The 26,081-nt window shown below is 39.1% G+C and overlaps 1 protein-coding gene across 10 annotated transcripts; it reads left to right on the top strand.

The window, feature by feature from the left end:
* Nucleotides 1-132: 132 nt before the first annotated feature.
* On the top strand, nucleotides 133-26,081 carry LOC119855318 (kynurenine/alpha-aminoadipate aminotransferase, mitochondrial-like). Of its 10 annotated transcripts, none has more exons than XM_043513383.1 (15): nucleotides 133-516; nucleotides 3,158-3,220; nucleotides 5,523-5,619; nucleotides 6,826-6,996; nucleotides 8,045-8,177; nucleotides 9,002-9,076; nucleotides 11,000-11,209; nucleotides 11,556-11,621; nucleotides 12,637-12,719; nucleotides 13,511-13,607; nucleotides 14,346-14,407; nucleotides 15,388-15,452; nucleotides 20,695-20,801; nucleotides 22,855-22,956; nucleotides 25,108-26,081. In XM_043513383.1, exons 3-15 carry the CDS (start codon nucleotides 5,558-5,560, stop codon nucleotides 25,147-25,149), a joined length of 1,275 nt encoding a protein of 424 aa, XP_043369318.1. In that variant the 5' UTR covers nucleotides 133-516; nucleotides 3,158-3,220; nucleotides 5,523-5,557; the 3' UTR covers nucleotides 25,150-26,081. The 10 variants fall into 10 exon arrangements, 9 of the variants coding, with proteins under 9 accessions (XP_043369318.1, XP_043369319.1, XP_043369317.1 ...); XM_043513384.1 differs by lacking the exon at nucleotides 133-516 and adding an exon at nucleotides 2,912-2,943; XM_043513382.1 differs by lacking the exon at nucleotides 133-516 and adding an exon at nucleotides 2,960-3,039.

Here is a 26,081-nt window from a genome sequence, read left to right as displayed (position 1 = left end):
TCATTCTTTTCACTTTTTTTTTAACTGACGTCATCACACATGCCTGTAGATATTTATTAATTTTATATTCTCTTTTATATGTTTTAAATCATATATTTGCAACGGATGAACAATCCCACTTCAACATAACTGTATTATGAATACAGAACAACATCCTTTTTCATCCCATTACATTTTCTTTACCTACTCATTTGGTTGTAAACCTATGTTTAAAAATGCTTTTGGTTATATTAGGAGTTTCAAAGTCAGGGCTCCTTTTTCTGAGAAGAGCTTATTTTCAGGAATACTTTCCTTGGAAGATCATTTGACAATAGAGCAAGGACTGGAGGTGTTGGATTCATTGTCAGGAAAGAAACAGTTCCAAAGATAGTCGGCTGTGATATCATATCACCCTTGATAGCAGTTCTCACATGTCAGACAAAACAAAGGAGAACGATTAAAATTATTCAAGTGTATGCTCCCATGCAGCAAGTGGAAGACGAAGAAATGGAACCTTTCTACAAAGAGCTGGAGGAGGTAATGCAGAAAAGATCCACCTACACAATTATCCAAGGGGACTTCAATGCAATAGTAGGTGGAAAGGAAAATGAGAATAAAAAGTACATGGGAAAATTTGGTAAAGGTGTAAGAAATGATCCCGGAGCATGTCTGGTTGCATTTGCAGAGATGAACCATTTCCACATAATGAACACGATATTTCAAAAAGAACAGTGTCAGCAGTGGACATGGAAAAGGCCGCATGGAGTCATACTGAATCAGATTGATTATGTAATGACGGATACTAGAAGAATCTTCAATAATGTAGTGACAATAGGAGAACGAATCATTTTCATGGGCTCAGACCATTATAAATTGCGCTCACAACTATGCATTGACAATGTCTACAAAGATTGAGTTAAGAGAAGCCAGAAACCGAAGCAAAAATAGCCCTTCAATGGAGAGGCATTTGCACAGAAAGTAAGTGAAATGGACCTCGAATATAAGGTCAACAAGGACATTGATGAGGACTACGAAGAGTTCAATCTCACAGATAATCTCATTAGCTAAAAAGGCAAAGGCATTGAAAATGCTGGGACGCAAGCAGAGGGTCAGCGAGAAAACTGTGAATTTGATGGCAAGGAGGGCACACATTAAATTAGAAGGAAAAATGGGCGAAGAATACAGAACACTGTGCAAAGAAATCCAAGTGAAGATCAAAGAAGACTACGAAGACTTTAGAAAGAAGAAATTGAGAGAGGCAGCTGAAAAGAATGAGAGTCTGAAGAAGGTAGAAAGAGATGTTAGGCTGAAACAGATTATCCTGGCAACGCTGAAAGATGAAAATGGTGAAAGGACATTGGAAAAGAGCAAGATGAATGATATATGTACAAAGTTCTACAATGACCTCTATTTCTTGTATGTCAATGTCCAGCATACATCGTCAAAGCAGCAGGTTACAGAAGAAGTTCCCGACGTGATGTGGGAAGAAATTGAATACGCAGTTCGTAACATTCAGAGAGGGAAGAGTCCAGGCGTGGATGATGTTTGGCCAGAATATCTCAAAGCAAAAGAAGATACTCTCTTCAAAGCATTGGTGCAACGGTTCACCATCTACATCAATAGCAGGCTTGTTCCAGATGCATGGAAGAAATCAAAAACAATACTATTGATGAAGAAAGGTGATCCAGAAGAACTGAGCAACTACCATCCAATCACACTCCTCTCCCAAGTCTATAAAGACTTTACCCACATTATACTCAATCAGATTAAGAAGGATCTTGAAATGCACAAAAGCAGAGAACAAGGTGGTTTCCACTCAGGGTATTCAACAATTGATAACATCCACTCAGTTTGGGAGCTCATCGAAAAATGCAAGGAATACAAAGTACCATTATGTACTGCATTTGTCGACTACAAAAAGGCATTTGACTTGGTAGAGATTAACGCTTTACTCAACACACTCAATGAAATCGGAATCAACCTGAGGTACATCGACCTGCTGGAAGAAATTAACTGCAATTGCTTGACAGAGATATTACTCAATGTCCCCTGCATTATTACTATATGCAGAGCAGTCAGACAAGGCTACACAATCTCACCAAAGCTGTTTGCAGCAGTACTGGAGTCACTGTGCAAGAAATTGAACTGGGAATAAGAAATCAGAATTGATGGAGAACAGTTAACGCATATTCTCTTCACTGATGACTGTGTAATACTGGCAAAGGACACAGCAGAACTGGAAAACAAATTGCATCAACTGCAAACGCGTTCGCATGATATCAGGTTGGAAGTGAACATGCCGAAGACTAAGTGGATGCAGAATGAGCATTGTGCAGAAGGAATCATCACTGTAAATGGGAAAGAAATCAAAGAGGTCGACAAATATGTTTACCTGGGTCAGCAGCTGAGCAGAGACAACTCATTTGAAGGGGAATGCAGTAAGAGGCGAAAGGCATGGTGGGCTAGTTTCAACAAAATAAAGACATCTCTAATGGATGCTGAGCTGCCTATGAAGAAAGGAAAGAACTGTTTAACTCCACTGTTCTGCCAGCAATTATATATGGAGCAGAAAGCTGGTCAATGACAAAAGCAGAGGAAGAAAAATTCGCTGTCACCCAGAAAGCAATGGAAAGGCGAATGTGTAAGATATTGCTTTGTGATCACATACTGAATGAGGAGATCAGAAGGCGTACAGAGGTGACTGATGTAGTGCAGGCGATATATGACACAAAGCGAAGATGTGTGGGTCATGTAGTCCGCAGGCAAAACAATAGGTGGACAACCCGCATCAATGACTGGATCCCCAGAGACCTCAAGTGACCGCTGGGCAGACCAAAAACACTGGGCTGATCCCATGACAAAACTCTTTGGACAGACATGGAAAGAACGTGCTCGCAGCAAAATAGAATGGTGTGATGTCGACTTGTGTTCGTGGAGGGATGGATGAGGACAAGCTGGACAAAGGTGGCAAAGGTGATTTTCCTTGGTAAATAATTTACAGTAATTTCAAAATAACTCTTTGGGTAAAGTCTGAAGCACACTGGTGATGTGAAAGAGAGTGTGAGTATGAGGAACTATGAGATTATTGTATATTTTCTTGTAACCATATTAGGAGTAAATATCATTGGGTTTTATTATAATTAATTAATTATTACTACTTTGTGTTTGACTGCTGAAGGGATGCCTCTTCTGAAGACCCTACTGATTCTCTGGTCTCTTTTCCTACTCCACATCCCTGTTGGTAAGTTTTATTTCTAAATCATTAAAACTTTGTTTTTAAAATTGTAATTTCTTTCATTTTTGTTACGTCACATTTTTAAGTGTTGTAGTTATCTTAAATAAGTAGTGGACATGTTTGTTTGTTTTTTTTAAATCAAGACTCTCAACAAATTCCCAAGATAGCCCACTCGATAATATTGACCCTTTGGGGAAAATCTCCATTAGTAATGTTGTCTGGAAGTTGCTTCTCATTTACCCTCCTTAGTAATAATTTTCTAAAAAACAGCATACTGTATACTGGCTACAGACTTCACTGTAATTTTCTTCAGCTCCTACTGGCAGATCCTCAGCTGGTGAAATTTTCACCAACTGAGGATGTGTTCCTTAGTGTTTTCTTCACTTCTACCTCTATTTCTCCAGTCTATTCCTGACTTGCTATTTAGGTCTGTCTATCTTGCCATAAACTATTTTCCAATCATTTTTACTACCTTCCTGTCTCAGTGACTGAATTTTTCCAGAACAGTTCTTTAGCAGGTTCTTCTTTTCCACAGAGGTATTATAAGGGAGGTGCTTCAATGTCTATGTCTAGCCTGCAGGAACAAGCCTATAAGGGGAATTCTAGTTTGCACTGTGTGTCTTCTACACCAGAAGAAGGTGACAAAAGTATTGCAAAGCCTCCCAGGGTTTATCTTGTATAGAAGGCCTCCCCAATAAACTCTATGCCAGGTCCTGCAGGAGCCCCAACACAACAGCAGAGGTGTGACTGGGACATTCCAAGGCATGCTGAGGGCATGGCCAGCATCAGGGCCCAATTTTGGGGCAGGCGACCCATGCTTGGGGTGCTGTAAGGTATGCAAAAGTTTAACAAATGGAGGGGAGGCAGCGAAGATTCTTCTTGCCTGGGGTGCCATTTGGTCTAGGGTCGGCCATGGCCAGGACATTACTATAACTAGTTATTCTGCAGTGACAATAGCTCATAGAGATCACTGCAGCTGGGGCCCAGGTTAGGGCTGTTCTAATCTGCACTGTGCCCCCTCTCCCTGATTGGGCGTAGCACTAGCGCATGGACCATAACACTTAGCAATGCAACTGCTATTGCGATGTTCATGGTATAGTAACAGGTAGAAAACATGTTTTGATTTATAGAACATATAATCCAAGTAAAAGAGATATTGGTGCTAAATGTTCAGATAAGTCCTGTAATGTTTTATAAAAGTAAAAAGTGAAGTGAAAAATAACTATGTTACTTCCTTCTGGGCATAGATAGAAAGCTGTCTTAGGACATCTCATTTCTCTCCAAAATGGTCATTCAATAAAATAAAATACAAATATTAGACATATTTTATTAGGAAAGGTAGGCTGGGGAGTAGAGAGAGGATCAGGCCTTGGAGGATGGTTCCAATTTTATTTTGCCATCTAGAACAAAGCGAAAATGAGCTCCTTTTGAAGCTCTGGTGGGAAACTGATGGTTGTGGTCCTTAGTAAGACAAAGTGGTGAAAGACAAATGCACTTCTCGTCTCCCTTAGGAAGTACAAGCTGCCTTAAATGGTACCATGTCAGAAGTGCCTCCACATTTTCCCAGACATGCACACAAACATTAAACACACTCTAATGGGCCAACTGTAACACAACCACAAAGAGTAACCCCAGCTTCTGAACAACAGACTCTCACTAGGCATTCTAAATCCAGCAAGGTCCCTTTCTTACCCTGCCCCTAACATTATGGAACCTAAACCTCCTTATCAGAGGGTAGCCGTGTTACTCTGTATCCACAAAAAGAACAAGGAGTCTGGTGGCACCTTAAAGACTAACGGATTTATTTGAGCATAAGCTTTCGTGGGTAAAAACCTCACTTCTTCAGATGCCTAAACCTCCTTAGTTGCACTCAAAGAGGCACAAACAGCACACACACACCCCGCTGCCTCCAGCTGTAAGGAATCAGTCCCAGATATAAGGGACAGAATCCCCGTTTAGGGGAAACCCAAGATCCAGTCTAAAATCTTCCCAAACCTCTTCATGAAGTAATAAACCTGCCAAAGAAACATGATGTCTATAAAAAGCTGGGTAATGAGGCTAAAGGATCCAGTCATTTCTTTGTTTAACATTTGTATGTAGCCCCTGGAACTAATGACCGTTCTGTAAAAGTATTCTGCAAGGGGATTTTTTCTTTTTTTTTCAAAGTTAGCATAAACAGTGGAACAACCAAGAAGGCAGAAGCTAAACATTGCATTATTATTCATTGCATTTAGAAAACAAATCAGACACGCACTGAAGAGTAAAATGCTTTCCTTTTGTTTTCTTTTCTATACCAATTGCCTGATAGACCCAGAGAACTAGGGTGCTGCTTGTATCACCAGCATGGATTACTCACAGTTTCTCTCAGCAGTAAGTGCAGCAAGAGAGGAAAATCTTATAAGATTGACAAGTGAGTACAAAATATTTCCCCTTACCTGATTGATGTCTTCCATGTACTATTGGCTTCTTTTCTGTGATCAACCGGGATAACTCAGCTGAACATTGGGAGTTACATCCAAAAGTTTTGAGGGTAGTGACTAGGATACTACTTGAGGTATTTTTAAAGTTTTTGTAGGGTGCTGTTATCAGGCAAGTGAAATTTTCATCTCAAGCTTTAAATCATCCAATGGAAGTCAGTGTGACTCAAGGCAGAGAAACTGAAACATTCATTCATTCTATAGTTCTAGGACTATATAGGATAGTAAGAGACATCCACAGTTACCTCTGGAATTGGGTTTTTGTGGGTGAAGAGCGCTTTAAATTTGGCATAATTTGGCTGATTTTGGAGCACCAAATAAACTGAACTAATAGGAAGCAATTTATTTTTTACTGGAAAAGTACTGAAAGGTAATAATGTAAACTCTTCTTTTACAGTATTCACACAGAAAGTCTCATTACTAAAGTGACACTTACTTAACAAAATTGTGGTGGTGTATTAGATCCTTCTTTTTCCATGCTTAAAACGTGGAGAGTATCATGAAACATGTAATCCAAAGAGATGCCTACAGTTTATTTCAAAAAGTTTGTGCTAAACTACCTCGACAGACAGTAGCTTCAACTACAGTAGCTTCTGACAGCAGTTAGTAAATGAAAATGTTCCATTCCCAAGTCAGCCTTCACACAGTTGTCCTTTGTAACTTTAGAAGAGTAAGATCATCCATCTAGAAATTAGTAGAGAAGGGACTAAACCAAACCCCAGACATGAGATGCTTTCAGATTCTAGAGAAGTTCAAACCTACATCCAAATTTAGCAACTCAGTCCATCTCTAATACTTTATAGCTAATATTTCATGTATGTCCAAATCATAACTGACAATTTGTCAAAAACTAGATGGTATTGGCTTTTCTACAACTCTTCACAAAAACATGACATTTTTATTTACTTGCAGCAAGCAAAAACCTTTAGAAAATAAATACTGAGCAAGAGAGAAAAAATGAGAAGTATTGTTCTCACAGGAAAACAATGTATGTCACCATGAATCAAGGGCACCATATATTTACTTTAACATTTGACTATAATTTATTTAATAGAGTTAAACACCCTGTAAGAGTGCATTCTCTATTCCTTGCAGTGTGCAATCTCCAATGGATGATTTCTTCCTTATGTTCACTACAGGTCATTTTGCAGAGAAGAAACCCTCAGTAATCATGATCTCTGGAGGCATGCCAAATCCTAACTATTTCCCATTTAAAACAGCAAGTTTCACTATTGAAGATGGAACCACTATTGAAATTGGAGAGGCATTGATGAAGAGAGCCCTCCAGTATTCCACCACAGAAGGGTAGTTTTCAAAAGCGACGTGACATTTCTGAATCAATTTGGTATCAGGTCAAAGATTAATAAAAAGAGCTGATCTTTTTAATACAATACCCATATACTTGAAGAGAATGAGTTAAGTGATTGAATTTTAATCTTCAATGTAAACTGGTTCACTGTTCATTTTTCAAATCATTTTTCAATAATTCATTATTCGATAATTCATTATCCAGACTGTTTTTTTATTGTAAGGACTGAGCCAATCAAAATACAGAATTTCTGCTCCATGGGGAATTCTGATATTTCAATGTTTTCATTACAAATTGGGCACAAAAGTCAAAATATTTAACCTTTTCACAGAATGAAACATTCTGAATTTTTTCTGTTTGGATTCAGCCACAGGGCGAGATTGTGATGAATCCTGAAAGATGGAGTCTGGCAAGGAAGCCTGTCCTATTAGGGAGAATAGGGGCATGAGGGGCCTAAAAATACAGCTCCTATCAGGTACCATGGTGACATAGGCAGACACAGAAATTAACATTCACCTGACCTGACACAAAATACTTCATTTCAATTTTGCTGACAGATAATTCTTAAGGAAGTTTTCTTTTCCTGTGGAAAATTTCAACAACCCCCTCTTTTAATAGGAAAATGTTTCATTCCAAATTTCATCCTTCTTTGGTTTTCATTTCTGAACACTTATCTGAGGTACCCTAACCAGTTCACCAACTGCAAACTGTCATATGAAACAACAGGTTCATTTAAATCCATGACTGTTTGCCTTAATGAAAACTGAGAACTGATCCTGTAGTCTTTAACTGATACACAGTTTCATTTAAGTCAATGATGGAACTACTTATAAGAGTAAGAACTAATAATGATAGTAAGGATGTGCAGGATCAGCCTCTAAAGTAAGCACTTCAGGATTTGATCCATAATCCAGCTACACACAGATTTTTCAGAAATCATGTTGCATCATGGCTGCAAAGGAACGCGTCTGAGTAAATGTCTCTGTAGTTTATAAAGTGTTATGGATACAAATGAAGAATAAAGGAATGAAACTTTTGTTTCAGAATTCCAGAGTTGTTGTCCTGGCTAAAGGATTTACAGATGAGTCTCCACAATCCTCCCACTGCCAAGTACAGTCCTGATCAGGGCCAAATGGAGATATGTATCACCACTGGCAGCCAGGACGGCTTGTCTAAAGTAAGACTGAAAAGAGAATTAGTACTTGCATGGCAATGCTACATAAACTATATAGTTTATTAATTATATCTTCAAAGTTTAGTTCACAGGGAACATAGCCCTTGGTTGATTCCCTTCACTCCATTTCAAGTAATATAACCTTCCCCTAACACTGAAATATTAATAAACACAGATCTGCTATTGTATGAAGAAGTGTGTTTAATTTATTAAATTTTTTGTTCAATGGCACAAAAGCTTTCAACATGTTTTCACTTAAGCAACTAATTTTGAATTGAAAAAGTGCTAGTTTATTATACATCTTTTATACAAGGGAAAAATTATCCAGCATGGGTGAAATCCTGGCCCTGTTGAAGTCAATTGCAAAATTTCCATTGGCTTCCATGGGGCCAGGATTTCATGCTCAGATTCTGTTTGTACTTGCCTTATTCACAGCAGTAGCCTGATTAAAATCATAGGATAACTTGTGTGAGTGAAGGTTATATGCATGAATAAGGTAAACAGGTCTTGGTTTCTATTTCTATTCCAGTTGACTTATTTTATAATTGTATGGTAAAAATGAGAAAGTAAGCAATTTTTCAGTGATAGTGTGCTGTGACACTTTTGTATTTTCATGTCTGATTTTGAAAACAAGTCATTTTTAAGTGAGGTGAAACTTGGGGGTATGCAGGACAAATCAGACTCCTGAAAGGGGTACAGTAGTCTGGAAAGGTTGAGAGCCGTTGATGTAATCAATACAAACAATCCAACCAGAGTGTACAGCAATGTGTATAATATTCAGGAGGAAAGGTCAGACTGTTGTAAAAGAAATTATTCTTATTGGGCAGGTGTTTGATATGCTTGTCAATCCTGGAGATAATGTCCTTTTAGAAGACCCCAGCTACTCTGGAACTCTGTCAGCAGTGAGTATTGGTTATGTCTGCAAAGCAGTGCAAAGTTCATCCTAAAGTCAAGATGAAGAGGGAAAGTTTGCAGTATGTGATTTCTCTCACTGATTTAAGTATGCATCACATGTGGGACACATCTATGGATATCTGGAGAGCTATACATTGCACCAGAGACAGATCTGTTTATTTCAGTAGCCGTGGGTACATTCTGAATGTATCTCTCTCAGGCCTCCACCTGTGCACATACAAAACAAGGCATATGCAACATGTGCATTCACTTGGCTTTCAAGGCCAATGGATTTTGAAGGTGTAATTTTAACACATGTAAACAGGTTTTTGACTATTGAAGCAGGGTGGATTGATTTATATCACCCAATGGAAAGCCTCCGTTTAAATAACTAACTTTAATCAACTTTGAAATTCAGTTATTTCCTAAAGAAAGGTTAATTCTCAGGGGTTGATATAACCATTAAAACATGTTGATTTACAACTAAGTAGATCCTTTACACTAGATTTGGTACATATTTTTGCTACATATTTTTGTACATTGTAAGTACACACATTTACTTAAGCAATTATATAGCTTTATATTTTCAGATTCTTAACTCTACATTTTAAGTATGTTAGAAAACGGTGACTTATTTGCTTATTTACCAGATAATTAACTTCTCCTCATGATTTATGTCAAGCTGCATTAGGATAGTAACTGGGATTTAATTAAAACACACAAAACAGCCTATAACATTTAGGTTTATTAAACAAAACCACCTTTACATTCTGGGTACATAAACTTCTCTTCTCAAAACATGCTTCACATTTACAGCTAAATTATAACAAGTTCAAGCCTCAACATATTTTGTATTAAATTCAGATTTCATTTTAGACATGTTTATTTTAAAAGAGAAAAACAATTTTAAAAACAGCAACATCAAAAATTTCCAATTTAAATAACAAAGTTTTCACAAAAAAATCATTGTATCTACCCTGACAAAGTGTGGACACAGGTGTTTCCAGCTACCAAGTGTGGGCACATACATGTATGCACTTGCAAAAGCATGATGAATGCACAAGTGAAGCTTGGCCTTTGGAAAATGACTTTGCAATTTCTGGTGTTCTTTTATATGACTATCTGAGCCTTGAAAAGTTTTCCATGAAATGTACGGCTGCATCAGGCTGCACTGAGGCAAAGAATGCCATCACACTGCAAGGCACTCTTCATTATATGATAGCTAGGGATCCTAGTGCCTTGAGTGCCTAGTGCATAACAAAACACTGTGACGAGTGTATTGAGGAGTTTGGTAATCCTTCTAGAGATCCCTGGAAACAGCTACACAACTAATGCTCCTACATAAAATATACATTTATTTGACATCCCAACAGAACCAGCAACTTTTTACCCAAGTAAGATATCCCATGCAAAAAAACTAACCAAATACAAAAATCAGGTTCCCACTGTAACTTACTTGCATTACATGTGTGTGTTGTCATATTATCTATATGTACATGTATGTATATACACAAGTAATGCAAATAACTTATAGTAGGAACCTCACTTTTGGAATTTTTCAGACTTTTGCATGTCATTTCTTTACCTTAATTGTTGCATTCAGTTAGCTTGTTGCATGGGATAGCTGTGTAATATCTTTTTTATGCGGAAGGAGTTAGTTCTATTAAGCAATCAAATACATTGTTTTTACATATGTAGCTGAGTGTTGGACCATTAATTGGGATCAGTGGTTTTGTAATGTGCATTTAAGATTGACTGACTTCAAACAATCTAAGTTCCACAATTTCCCATTTCAGATCAAATTTAAGGTAAAAAATTTTTAATTATTTTGATGAAGCATACACAGAAGTTCTGTGGCCTCACTGACTATTTCTGAACTGCTGATTGGGCTACCAGATTGTGTGTCATGTCTGTCTTCTTTCTATTAACAGCTGAAACCACTGGGCTGTAACATTATCAAAGTCCCGACCGACAAGCACGGTATTATTCCAGAAGCTCTGAAAGAAATTCTTTCCAGGTGGAGACCAGAAGACGCAAAAAAGCAAAACAACAATCTCCCCAAGTTCCTCTACACCGTTCCAAATGGTAGTAATCCAGCTGGAACCTCATTGACTGCTGACTGCAAGAAGAAGATATACCAGGTATTCAGCTGGAACCTGACATCATCAGAGTTTTCATAAAGAGAGAACATTTTATTTGCTATTAACCAATTTATAATACAGAACTAGAATATTTTCCCCAACATGTTGAAATTATAGAAGACCCCAACTGCAAATATGTCTATTTCTGGTCCTTGTCATCCTACATGGCCTACACCTAGTGGCATAGATAATGATAGCTCCAGTGAGCCACTCAGTCATTTACCCTGTTGTCAGAGATCACACCACTGTCTTCTTCTGTATACTAAAATATCACCTAATAATTGCAGCAAATAATTGACAGTTTCAAGACCTGTTCCTCTTTTTTTTTAATTTGGCCTCTCTTTAGCTTGCAAGATGTTATAATTTCCTTATAATAGAAGATGATCCATATTATTTTCTTCAGTTTGAAAAGGTAAGTATTCACTTGTGCTTATTTGTATTCCTGTCACACACGCTGTCACTTTGACAAGGAGAAATACATTTTCAGCTGTCCAAGTTTAAATAAAAATGTTTAGGTGACTACTGTACCCAACAATCAAACATCTTGCATTTTAAATATGTTTTGGCAGACAGAGAATCTCAGGTTTCAACTGGACTACTATTATGTTTTCCTACACAGAAAGAGTTGCAGATCAGTTGTTCAGCAGTTAAAGACATTTATTAAAATGTGCACTGTCAAATGTTAGAGGCCCAAAATATGATTCACCTTAAATTTTCTTTAGCATGACAGGAAAGTTGGGGCAAATGCATGGATACACATTTGAAATAGTCTAACACCCAAGTGCTTGCTAATGTTAGAATGTGAAACCCACTTGTCCTTATGTGGGTGCAAAAACCCAACATTGCACACATGTAGGCGTTAGAACTGCTTAAGTGTGTACATGGGTGTTTGCACCTGTACAGAAAGGGTGTAAATGTGTGTGTGTACATACAGATGGATACAGTGCTATCCCATGGTGCCATACCAAGTCTATGGTTAAGAAAGGTTCAGACCATAGCACTCACTCCAGAGGAGCACACCCTACAGTGGGAGCACACCCACACTTTAACAAGGTACAAAATGCACCACTCCACCCACCACTTGACCCAGTCATAACAGTTGGCTAAAGTAATGTGGAGGAGAATGGTTAACATAGATTCATCCCAGGTCCTGCTCTTATCCTGCTGCTCCCTAGCCCTTTGTGGAGACTTTATGCCACCGCTTGCACTAGCTTAATACAGTGCCCACTCTTATCACTTTGTACCGGCCCCTGCTCAGGGATGGGCACAAGGAAAAAGAAGTTGCTTGCTGTGCTCATTGCCACAAAGCCAGTCACAAACAAGTCCATTGTTTTCTTGTTGACAAAAGTGAGTCATATTCTAGTATCATAAATCATTACCTCACAATAAAATAAGGGCCATAATAAGCTTCTTTTTTATATTTAAAGACTAAGGCACCAACATTTCTGTCAATGGATGTTGATGGTCGAGTGATCAGATGTGACACTTTTTCTAAAATTATCTCTGCTGGGTAAGTCCAATTTCAAAATACTGTGTGATATGTGCCATTTTATGAAAACATTATCGTTCCCTCTACACAGCTCTGATTTAAGAGTCTCAAATCTTTTACTTTTATTGCTGCAAAAATATTTTGAAACTAGAATGTCACATGCTGTAAAACAAACTTTGGCTATGCCATAAAGCTCAGCTGAGGATGAGCAGCTCATTAGAGTGCCCTTATGTACAAAGAATTGCTGTACAAAAAACCCCCCCAGTTTCTTTTCTTTGTGCCAAACCCTGTGAAGCACTCTTTAGGGCCCCGTGTCTTCTCCATTTTCCTAAACATCAAAGCTGCTTTTGACACTTTTTCCCTCTCTAAATTCCTTAGGATATTAGGAGCTGTCCTTTTTTTGGCTGAGTTTTGAATGGCCAGCAACAAGTACCCTGTCATTGCTTTAACTCTGCAAATAAGTCTGTTGTTTTGGGAATCCTCTGCTCTCAATCAGCCGCTTTTTATCATTTAACCCTGTGCGCTCCCATGAGACATTGTCCCTCAGCCTGTCAACAGAGCCTTAAATTCTATCCCTATGTATGTGCTAATTTCTTTTGTATTTATTTTATTTTGTGTTGTGCTCTTTATAAATATATCAAACCGAACTGCTTTAGACGATGCATAATAGAACTGAACAATTGGATTTGGTCAAGATTCACGCACCACAAATTTAGTGATCTATCAATCAGATACTAACAAAGGGTAATGCTGAACCCATGTAACATTAGTGGACTGTACATCTTTGTATTAATGCTTTTTCTCTCCCCTAGGTTGAGATTAGGCTTTTTAACAGGCCCCAAACCTCTTATTGACAGAGTGATTCTGCATATGCAGAGTTCAACGATGCACACCAGCACTTTTACACAGGCAAGTGCCATTGCACAGTTACACAATTATTTGACCAGACTGTTTTTAAAAACTAAGTGCTTGATCCTGCTCTCCATACAGCACAGCAGGAGAAATAGCAGAAAAACACCCATATGTATGTAAGTGAGCCTACACCACTTGCTTCTCAGGGATGCATTCATCAATGATGTGTGCATCCTGCTGTGCTTGGAGTCAGGAGTTATATTGTCCAGCTGTATATAGGTACACGAAGTGATGGGTGCCACACAAAGCACTTTCTAACAGAGAATCTTTTTACAGAGAGTAATGCATTCAGCCTCTGCAACATTAGTACTACTAGCTATATTCTAAAGATTGTAAATTGAGGCACAGAAAAGCTTTAGTAACTTGACCAAGGTCGCATAAGACATGTGGTACAGGTGAGATTAGAAGCCAGATCACCTCACCTTCAGCCCTCTGCTTTAGACACAGGACCTGCTCAGCATGCGACTGGCGTTATACATCATGGACAAAATTCTGCACTCCATTATGCCTGAACAATGGATGTCACTGAGGGCAGAATTTAACAGTCATGTCATTCAGCTAGTAGTAGTGGAAATGAGGACAATTTTGAAAAGTGAATGGCTATAAGCCCAGTACAGCTGTGGAACTCTCACTTACAGGGACCGTCACTGAAGTCAATGGGCTTTGCAGAACTGGCTCTATGGCATTTAGGTTATGACATTAACTTGGACATTTTCCTCTCTCTCTCTCACATAGATCCTAACATCAGAACTTCTTCACAAATGGGGGCAAAAGGGTTTGCTGGAGCATGCAGACAGGTAATATAGTACTGTAGTTTGTGATTGTTTTTATTTCATACCTGGGTTCTATTCCCAGCTCTACTGCTGCTCGGGGAAGTCACTTAAACATTCTGTGCCTGAGTTTCCTCATCTATAAATCGGGATATTATTCCTACTCTTGAAAAGTTGCCTGAGATCCATGTATAAAAAAATGCTACATAAGTGCTATATATTATTATTACGATTAATAAAGTCTATATTAAACCTCCTGCCAACCACATTAAATCTCCATTTATGATCAAGTCATGAATCCACAAAAAGAAGGCAATTCTGAGCTTTATTTGTTGAAGGCAACCATCCACTAATCCTTTGTACCATTTTCTGATATATTGAACCTTTCATGAGACTTAAAAAAAATTTTTTTCTAGCTAAAGATAATCCTATGTTATATAGGTCTGCTCCAGGGCCCATTGAAGTCAATGGAAAAAACCACATTGTCTTCAGTGCACATTGGATAAGGCCCTAGACTGGACACAGAAGGCTGTTCCTTACCCCAAAGTTATGCTGCTACAGGCTGTACAATGTATCTGCCATAGTTATTTTTTCCATTTTAGAAAATCCACTCTTCAGAATGTCTCTATTTTTCTCATTACCTGCTCACTGCTCCATTGTTCACCACTGGGTTTTTACTATCTGCTCCTTGTTTTCATGGTCTTTCTTAAGTATAGTGGGTAACAAATAATATCCAAGTCAAACTTTCAAACTCATGATGGTTGAGAGAGTTCAGAGTCAGGCTTTACAAGTCCTCCTTCCTGAGTTGTCTTTGCTAGGTTATTTTATTTACTTACTTACATAAAAAATTGAAATGTAGAAAACCATATTGATAAGGAGAGTGATCCAGAGTAGCATTGATTTCCAATGAAACTGTTGCTGAGTTACATACAAGGTAGTATTTAATAATTGTATGACTGACTCATGTCCCCACCGTTCTTTAAAATAACTTACTTATTTGCTTCCAGGGTAATGGAATTCTACAGGACCCAGAGAGATGGAATGCTTGCAGCAGCAGACAAGTGGTTAAAAGGTCAGTGAATGCAACACACACTCATGAACACCAATCTAGTGGTGTTAATGGATATCCAGATAGCCCTGGAACACCACAGATAGATAGATGGTAGGGCAGAAACTCAAAGACCAGGATAACGTTTAACTTAGAGCTTGTGAACATGCCAAAGTTTCACCATTTTAACTAAAGGTGCAATATTGCATTTATTTAGTTAAGCCAAGCAACTTTGCGTGTGTACACTTTACATTGGTTTGAAATCTGGTTTACATCAGATAAGTTACCTCCCACTAAACAACAGAGGGGATGACGAGAGCAGTTGGTTTATAAAAAAGAAAATGTAGAGCAGAGTAAAGGTGCACACATTGATTGGTATTACCTAGCCTCTATGTTCTGCTATTCATTGACTCACCTTTCAGTTCTGATTCCAACTCCTATTTATCAGCTGCATTACGTAAAGGCCATAATGTAGATTCTTATGGGAAAGCTCAGAAACTTGGCAAGGTTGATTTAATGATGTTTCTGAGGAATGCTTCACTCAATGTGGCGGGGAATAGAGAAGAAAGTGGATACAGACTACAAGTTCAGAGAGATGGCCACTCCACAAAGATACAGCAAGACTGTCTTGGCTGTCTGAGAAAGAGCAGTCTTCATCCTATTCACCACCCCTGCCTCTGGCCAGTTTTCCCCTTTAACCGCCCCCAACTCCAGAACAAACCTTGTAGATGCACCTCATTGCCGTTGAACAGGCCCAGAGGAGCTCGTTAGTCTCCTCTTTGTCAGTGTGAGGGCATGCCCCTTCACAGGAGTGAGTAAGGTGAATCACTCAGATGTAAATAGCTCCAGAGAGGTACTACCTCCTGTGGAGGTTTGCATGTACTGGTTCAAACTGGTTCCAGAAACAATAGACAAAGAAAGGTTTTTTTGACATAAAATAGCTGGGTTTAAACTGACTGAGGACCATCTTTCTGATCCTGCAAACAATTTCCACAGCAAAGGTTGGGGCAGAATTTATAGTCCGAACTCTGGACTGAATCCTGGCACCTTTACTCCACTCTGAAGAAATCAGTGGGCCAGAAACCATCTGGATCTCCCAACCAAAGCATATCCCCAGTGGAAAGGGAATTCCCTGGTGACTGATGGCCAGTGAAACAGCACACATACATACACACACACACACACTCATACAGCCTGCGGCACAGCAGCATGCCAGCATGTGCACCTTAGGAAAAAAGGGGCAGACTGGGGTTGGGGATGTGGCTGGGAGGGTTCTGGCTATTCTGGAGTGCCAGACAGTTCCTTGGGGACCACTGCTGCCAGCATGTAAGTAAAAGAAGCCCCTCAGGCTTATAATAGAAGCAGGGCCAGCCGCAGGGAAAATGGCACCCTGGGAAAACTTGTATTTTGGCATCCCTGGCCCCCGCTGTCTCCCTGGCCTCCCATCACCCCTGGCCCCTTCTGCCTCCCCATACTCCCCACTCATCCCCCATGGCCCCCACTGACTTCCCAGGCTCCCCACTCCCGCTCCCCGCTGTCTCTCCCACGCATTGCCCCGAGCTCCTTTCCATGACCTCACACCCCAGGCCCACCCTGTTCCTTGCCTCTTGGCCACAGTGCCCCGCTTACCATGGCGACCTGGACGGTTGCCCATGTCACCCACCTATAAGGCCAGCCTTGAACAGAAGCATTAACTATAGGGGTCACTGCCAGTTCCACCTATAATAAAAAAGACCACTTGGCATAATACAGTTTTTCCTGTACCTGCTATGTGAAGTAAAACAATTTTCAGATCTTATACTTCATAGGGCCTTTTATATTCACTCTTTCTCAGTTTAGTCTCAAAGTGGAAGGGGAAATTTTTCTGAAACTGTGAAAATTCATGGGATAGGAGAACCATTCCCCATCATGCTCTGGTGCTAGCAGCTCCATTACCCTGGATCTCTAGACATTTCCACTTATGCTGTAAGATCAGAGCATATTCTAGACTTCATTCTGGGAAAATAACCAGAAAGGCTACATAAGGTAAAAGTTATGTAATGTTTATGGTCTAGTAATCTCAATATCATTAGGTTGTCATGTCTGTTTGTTTATTACCTGAGCTTCAGGAAGACTTTAAAAAGGGAAGCTAAACTGTAACTGAGAAGAGGAAAAATTAAAACGGAATAAAAACTAGTCTGTTGTAGACATTGACCATATAATCAAGAAGCATGGTGGAAAGAGTGAATATGGAAACTGCCTGGGTTGTTGTTTTTGCATAACATGATCAGCAATTAATTCCACAAACACACAGCATAGAAAAGATTATATTTTAAATTCTGGAAAAGTCAAATTAGCAGAAAAATGATTGTTAAATATACATACAAGGCACCATCACAGTAGTATCTGGGTGCACTTTACATAGTTTAGACCAGCAAAGAACCATTTCCCCAATGGGAGCATAAACTCAGTGCCCCTCATAGCTATCAAGCCATGAAACAGGAGGATACCAGCAGTGAGACTGTAAAGGTAAATTCCAATGCCTCCCATTAGTAGAAAGCCTGAACAAAGATGCCTTTTTCTGATTCTTTCCAAATGTTTCCAGGTTGGGTCAGCTGGATTTCCAGTGGGTGCAAATTGCAGACGTGGGCTCCTGTGATCAAACAGTGGAAGTGTTCTCACCAACCCAAAGGCAAGGTTTAGAGGGAGACGTGATTTGTAAAATAACTAGGGCTTAGATCTCTCACAGCTTCAAAAATTGTAATACATATCTCCTCAAAATGTTTTGCCCCTGCCAACAGAGCATCGCTTCCATTTTATCCAGGCAGAGCAGAATATACATAAACCAGATCAATTTTATCATCCACAGCCACTTCTCTAACATGCACTTGATGAATAGGGACACACTTCCATTTAGGCCTAATGAAAATAAGACACAAAGCTGAGTGTCACCAATATTACACTGATGGCCAGAAGCCTATAGCACCTCACAATCTGCCTTAGAGATATACTTACTAAATATGAGTGCCTTACTCATATACATTGAACAAGAGCAGGGAAAGATTGTGTTTGTCCAGTTGCCAATATGTTACTGCATCCTGCCTGCCAGGCATTTGGCATGTGTGACCTACATGATTGTAGAAGCATATGAACCAGGGTGCTGCTGGAACTACTTGTCCTTGGGCTGAAGTACTGCAGTGTAGATTTTCAGGCTGGGGGCTTGTGCACATATGACTTACGGCTGTGGTTGCTCCCTCGCTATACAAAGCGCAGTGGATTTGACTGATCACTGTACTGACACAATTGCACCACTCAGTGGATCCCGCATCACATGCAGAAGGCTGATGAGCCTCCCACAACTAAACCCAGATGTTCCTACTCACTTGTATATATCTGAATCTTCTGTTATGTCAGGTGTATTGTGTGTGTTTCCTTCCCTTCAACGCATGATTTTCTAGTCAATGACTTATTGTACAGTACAGGATTTAAACCTGTAATAACCACTCCTGATCAAGCTACAGACATTGTCATTCACTTTCCTTTGGGACACATCTCAAGTACCCAGCCGTCTATTTGTAACTTCAATTTTCAGAGCTACAGTAAAAGGAAACTCTAGTTAACAAGATGTTTGATTGTCTCCAATAATTCATATGTTTAGGACTGCATTCACAACATTAAATTAATTCTCATCTATTTTCTTGAGAGACAGGTGAAAAGTGTATTATTACACAGGGGGCAGGGGGGTGGTTTTGTGTTTTACTGTCTGTGTTTGGAAGTAAGCTGCCACACAAAATGGCCAGGCAACCTAGGTCTACCTCAAGATGTTGTTTAGGTTCTTTAACAATGCAGAGAAGCAGGTAATGAACAAGAACGCAGGAACTGCCAAGCAGTAAATCTTTCAGGGGATAATTATATTACCCAAGTGGCCAAGGGAGATGTCCTAGTAGGGAGTCTACTCTAGACCACCTAACCAGACATAAAAGGTGAATAGGGCTTTTTATAAAGAACTAACAAAATCATCCAAAGCACAGGACTTGGTGGTGATGGGGGATTTCAACTACCCAGCGTGTAACAATACAGCAGGGTACAGATTATCCAACACATTCTTGGAACGCATTGGAGACAACTTTTTATTACAGAAGGTGGAAAAAGTGACTAGGGGTAAAGCTGCTCTAGATTTGATTCTGACACATAAGGAGGAACTGGTTGAGAATTTGAAGATGGACGACAGCTTGGGTGAAAGTGATCATGACAGAGTTCATGATTCTAAGGAACAGTCAGAAGGAAAAACAGCAGAATAAACACAATGGACTTCAAAAAAGGCAGACATTAGCCAGCTCAGAGAATTAGTAGGTAAGACTGCATCGGAAGCCAGTTTAAGGGGGAAAAAAAGCACCAGGACAAATAACCTGGGGAGGCTGTGGAATCTCTGTCACTGAGGGTTTTTAAAAACAGGTTAGACAAACACCTGAAAGGGATGGTCCACATAATACGTAATCCTGCCTCAGTGCAGGGGTCTGGACGAGCTGACTTATCGAGGTCTGTTCCAGTCCTACATTTCTATGATTCTATGTATGCTGGTAACAGGAAGACCTTACCTAACATAAGCTGACATCAGAAACTGAATGTTCTTTGCCTCATTGTTAATGAGTTTACAGCCTACCATTAAATTAACTATACTGAGGAAAGCAAACGTCAACAAATGAAGCTGGGGAGACCTTTTGTCAAAAGGTGGGAGGTTACATACAAACACACTCTCTGTGAGGACTATTTCCTCTGGAAGGGCATGTAATGCTAGAGACAGCACTTTCAGTGTGAGAGACTATGCAAACTACTCCTATGCTGTAAGTCCAGATAACTTTGGCACTAATGGTTACAAAACACAGCAATCTGCTGACACTCTACATTGTATTGTCTGTCATGTGTTTCTGTTTAACGAACCTTTGCTTTATTTTATGGTTTTCTATTACTGTTAAGTTGCCAATAGATTTTACTTTAGTTAAGGTAAACTGAACTGAGTATCTGACTTATCTGGAGCATTTACTGATTAGAAAAATATAGCTTTGACCCCAAGGAAAGGCATGGAACAGGTAACTGCTTGGATACCTGTGTAAAGGGCAAGGTCTTCATGCAAATCAGTGCTGCAAAAAAGCTGATGGAGTAAACTCTATATAATACTATGGGTGAAATCCTGTCCCTATTGATATCAATGGCAATATTCTCATTTTGGTGTTTTCATTACAGATGCAAGATGTACTTTTATTCAATGTCCATATTTTATTTACAGGTTTGGCAGAGTGGTACGTCCCTACTGCTGGAATATTTTTATGGATTAAGATCAAGGGAATTTCTGATACATACCAGATGATCATGGAAAATGCTTTGGAGAGAGGGGTAGGAAAAGACCTAATGATAGGAAACAGCTTTAAAATAATGTAAACTTTATTTGGAATGGAACCATGTCTGTTATTCTGACTATTTGTTACTGAATTAGTTGTTACTCGGGTGATGTTTTCTTAACAGGTCATTAAAGAATAAAATTTTAGTAGCTGAAGTGATGGGATCACATTATAACAAATGGGAGCTGGGTTTGACCTGTTGTTCACAACACTAACATTTTATTTTCCTTTGGAAAGTTGTTTCTAATTCAATAAAACGGCATTACATGATGTAAGAACAGAGACTGGCCACAAAGAATAGTCACACTTCAAACTAAAATATGCACCGAAAAATGCATTAGGCCCCAGTCCTGCAGCAAGCACTACCCACACCCATGTGATTCCCAATTACTTCAGTGCAGCTCTGCACAAGCATTGGGGTCTAAATGCCTTGTTCTCAGGGTAGAACTGGGATTTTAATCTTTAGCCATATTACAATTGTTACATTAAAATTCCACATATAAGATGTACAGTATGTTATATATGCCATCATGATGATAGTAACAGCAATGCAGCGCCTAGAAACACTGTGGCCATTTCCATGTACTTTACTTGCATAATTTTCATAGTGATCTGAACACCAGAGATGAAATCCTGTCCCCATTGAAGTCAATGGGAGTCTTGCTATTCAACTTCAAAGAAGCCAGGATTTCACTTTAAATGTATGTGTATAGAGAGTATAAATACCAAGTTACAAGAAACTGATAATCATTTGTCTCTATTGATAATTAGAAAACAAAACAGAACACACTGATAAATGCTTTTTTCCTTTTTAAACATCAGATAATTTGAAATGGGTTGCAGAAATTCTTCAGAGAAAACTTGCAAAAAAATTGTAAAATGTGAAAAAGTGCTCTGAAGTCCAAAAAGCTTAGCTGCAACTACTCTTTGTTATCTGACTAGCTTATAGTTTTGTACAGGAGCCCATCATTCCTGTAATCAAGCTGTTGTCTTAATTTTCTTCCGATGCAAAACTGTACGCTGTCCTACTCATGATCAATATAGATCACTTTACAATCACAAGGACGAAACTTACCGTCTTTTTAAAGGCCAGCATCCATTCTGCTCCGCTATTATATTGTCACATAGCCCTAGGGTGACCAGACAGCAAGTGTGAAAAATCGTTATGGGGATGGGGGGCTAATAGGAGTCCTTATAAAAAAAAAGCCCCAAATATCGGGACTGTCCCTATAAAATCAGAACATCTGGTCACTCTATGTAACCCTCCATTTTATGCAGACCCCTACTATCCCCACTTCCTCCCCCTAACAGACCACAAATGCCACCTCCTTAAAACACCAGACCAAATTCACCAGTGTTGTAAATGATGCTATACTGTTGTAAATGATCTCATGTCAGAAGCTAGTCAAAAACGGGTGATATTTCTAATTTCAAATTCTGTAGGGCCAAGTTCAACTTCTGGCACAAGAGGATATAATCTTCATTGAAGTCAATGAGAGTTATAGTCAGTTACACTTAAGCAAAATTTGACCATAGGAACTTTGGGAATGTTGTGGACATAGCTAAATTTCGTGGCTGATCTGATTTTTCTCACACCTTGCTGTATTTGCTCTGCCTGTTACTCCTACCCCCAACCCCCTGCTTTCTTGGTCCTATACGCGTATGTTATTCAGTTTGCTGCACAACTGCTGAATACCCAGTTACTACAAATCCAAGTTTAGCACAGCTTGAAGTTCACAACTTACATTTGTTTTCTGACTAACTCGCACCTGACACGTAATTTACACCTTGTTTATCACCCCAGGGGAGCTATATTCATTCAGTGCAGGCTGAATATGGCCTTTAGATTTTACTAGATACAGAAGCAAAGAATTCCCCAGTTTGATACTAGTTGTCTTTTCTGCCTATTAGCTATGTCTAAAATGGGATACACTTGGTATAACTATAAACAGTTTATGATATGGGATAGCGTAATGATCCTATTTTACATGCCATCCTCTCAAACTTCCTTGCATTCAAAACATTAAAGTCAGTAACATCTTTCTTAGGTGTCTTTGGTTCCTGGACAATCATTTAGCTTTGATAGCTCAGCTCCTACTCCCTATTTCAGAGCTTCCTATTCTTTTGCTTCTCCAGACCAGATGGATCAGGTGAGTGTAACTGGTGGTGTTGTACATCACAGGGGCGACTTACATGACTAGATTCTATTATTCATGTGAATTTGTTGTTTGCATGCAGACTACTATTGGACTTGAAGACCCTTTTTCTTGCATTTCTACCAAAGTAGAACTATCATTTATTTTATGGAAAGTCATTAGCTCAAGTCTCATTTTAAAAGTTTGATTATTTACTAGACCCATTGGGACCAAAATTCTAATTTAAGTGTAAGTTGTCCTCTTGATCTGTGTGCATAAAATTCCCATTCATGTATCAACCACAGATCCATACACACACAGTTGTAGGTGAGTATAAATCACAGTCTTCTTCCTAACTGCTGCAAAAAATTGATTTTCTTTTTCCTCTGTTAAGATGGTTATTTGTTTTCTGATACTGAGTCTGTCTCATCTAAGCTTTTAAATTTACAATGCATTCTGGTGGATGTACAGATGAGTAGCAAGTTCAATACTCTTGTCCCCCTTTTCCTGCCCACTGTGAACCACTGCCTAACATTATAATATCCAGTGTTGTTTACCCCATAATCACATTTAAAATTCTCTCCAAATTATGCAACATAATCAACTCTGTTTATTTTGAATGGTGGAATGAATCATGCAAAATTGAAGAGAGATGATGGGAAGAAAGGCAGGTAACAAGGATACCTTAAAGTACAAAGTAATTTACTGAACGGTTAACAGCCAGTAGATGAGCGAGTATGTATGTCATTGCTTGATGATTAGTTAGAATCCTGTCTAAATACTAATATGGCCCCCGTTATTGTCATGCCAAAGCATTTCACAATCTATAACATATTTTTCCTCACAATACCTCTGTTAGGTGAACATTATCCCATTTTAAACTAGGGATGCTGAAGCACAGAGAGACTAAACGACTTGTCCAAGGTCACACAGGATGTTTGTGATGCAGCAGGGAAATGAACCCAATTCTCCCAAATCCCAGACTAGCACCTGAACCAATGCCCCATCCTTACTTCTATCTGTCTCCAACAGTGACCAGTTTAGATGATTCAAAAGACAATGCAAGAGCCCTATGGTGGAAAATTACAAAATAGTCAGCCCACAGGGGAAGTTTGTTCCCAGCTACGATCATTTAGAGGTTGGCTTATGCCCTGACATGGGAGAGTTAATATCCCATCTATGTCTTTTGTTATCAACTATAACTATGATGGTTCTTATTAATCACAGAAATATCCAATTCTTTTCTAAAGCCTCTTAAGTTTGTGATCACTAATGCCTAGTGGTTGTGAGTTCCATGGGTTATTTATGCATTGTGTATTATAAAGCACTCTCTGGGTACCTTGCTTTAATAGATACAAAATGTGATTTAGAAAAGCAGCATAGAGAGAATCTGCACCATGTTTTCAGTTTTAGAAGACTGAGCAAGATTTGTGGCTGCTAATTCAATTTTAGGGTAAAGAAAGGAAAATCAACCCTCAACTTTTTTTACATACTTCAGTACTTCTACGTGTATTTCTCAAGAAGGGAATCTTATTTTGCTTTCTAACACATTTATTGTGCTATCCAAGACACAAGAATTGCAAATATGATCATACTTCTCCTTGACAACTAGACTAGTTTGAGACTGACCCAATCTGCCGGAGTAGTGGCATATTCCTTCCTCTCTCTCTCTCTCTCTCTTCACTGGTTGGTGCTTTGTTTACTGCAGAACAATGTCACCATATTATCACTAAGCAAATGCTTGACACACTATGAAAACATATTTTCTGATACTGACAATTGCCTTAATGCTTAAATTCTGAAGCATAAGACAGCAACCAGGAGGCAAAAGTACCAGCTCATCAAGCCATTGCAAACTGGTCAAATCCAGCTATGCCTTGAAGGTCAAATTCTCAAATCAGTGTGCACTGGTGAGGAAAGGGTGTTGTGGTGTGTGTGTGTGTGTGTGTGTGTGTGTGTATATATATATATATACATACACACATACATACTTTGTGAAATATTGCTGAAATGTCTTGTAGACATAGTGTTCTGAACAAAATGTACATGGAAAAGCTGTAGAATAGAGTGATTATTAACAGTTTGATATCAGTGGTCACTGTGTTAGTTACTTCTATCAGTATTATGTCAATTCAAACTTTTTCTCTTTTTATTTTTTCATTGCAGGCTTTCCAGAAGCTGGCTGAGCTTATAAAAGAAACTGTCTGAAAGGATCAGAACAAACTGGCATTTTTAGAAACCTATGTTCATTGACATTTAGAAATTGTGTATCTAATTTCACTGACAAGTCTAAAAGAGTGATTTTATTCCTACTTTCTGTAATTCTACATAACTTTTAATTTTATTCTTACTGGGCAAATTTGCCATGATGCCATCAAGTACCATGATACCCGACAATAATTAGCACAGAGACATATAGTAGAACATTACATTTTCAAAGCACTGTACAAATATTAACCATTTAGTTCTGATTTCTGGGGAAGTAACTGTTAACATATTACTGAGGCATGAAAATGAGGCACAGAGTTTAAGAGACTTGCTCAAGAACACACATCAGGTCAGTATTCAAGTTAGAAATTGAGAGCTCCTGACAGCCACATCCCATCCCCAGGATCTGACCACTAGACCATCGCTTCCTTTCTTCCCAGACGCTGCACGTACAAAGAGACAGGTATAGGCACCTCCTCTAGCCACTCAGAAAAGCCCCCATACCATCTCTGTGTAGCAGCTAAGCACTGTGGTGCTGAGGGTCTCATGCTAGATCTCCAAGCCACAGGAGAACTTTACCCTATGTGAACTAGTGTGTCTTGCAGTGTAGGGTACCTGACTAGGCTAGCCCCTAAGTAGTTTAAAATTAAATCCAGAAGTGATAAGTCTATGAAGTGAGAAGTCATAGTCACATTTCAGTACACCACAATGTGTTTTGCTTCAACTGATTTCAATAGAGCTATGCCGGTTTACATCAGCTGACATCTGACTCACTATTTCTTGTCCTGATGAGACAGAAGCAGCTCTGAACAGAAGCACCTTGGCAGTAGTGGGAAGCCATCAGGCAATGGAAGGCATTCTCAGAAGAGAAGGAAATGATTAACCTGCTTGAAAGCTTAGCTTCAGCAAGCAAATAAACCAGTGGCTCTTTT

This window comes from Dermochelys coriacea, chromosome 4 (genome assembly GCF_009764565.3).
Source record: "Dermochelys coriacea isolate rDerCor1 chromosome 4, rDerCor1.pri.v4, whole genome shotgun sequence".
NCBI lineage: Eukaryota > Metazoa > Chordata > Testudines > Dermochelyidae > Dermochelys > Dermochelys coriacea.
Note: the sequence above shows the minus strand (reverse complement) of the source record. Positions and strands in the feature narration are given on the sequence as shown.

Excerpts from the sequence above, each read along its gene's own strand:
- LOC119855318 (XM_043513383.1), top strand. The coding sequence starts at position 5,558 with ATGGATTACTCACAGTTTCTCTCAGCAGTAAGTGCAGCAAGAGAGGAA. Across the intron at positions 5,620-6,825 it reads GAGGAAAATCTTATAAGATT|TACAGGTCATTTTGCAGAGA; the intron begins GACAAGTGAGTA and ends CCTTATGTTCAC. Across the intron at positions 12,720-13,510 it reads TCTAAAATTATCTCTGCTGG|GTTGAGATTAGGCTTTTTAA; the intron begins GTAAGTCCAATT and ends TCTCTCCCCTAG.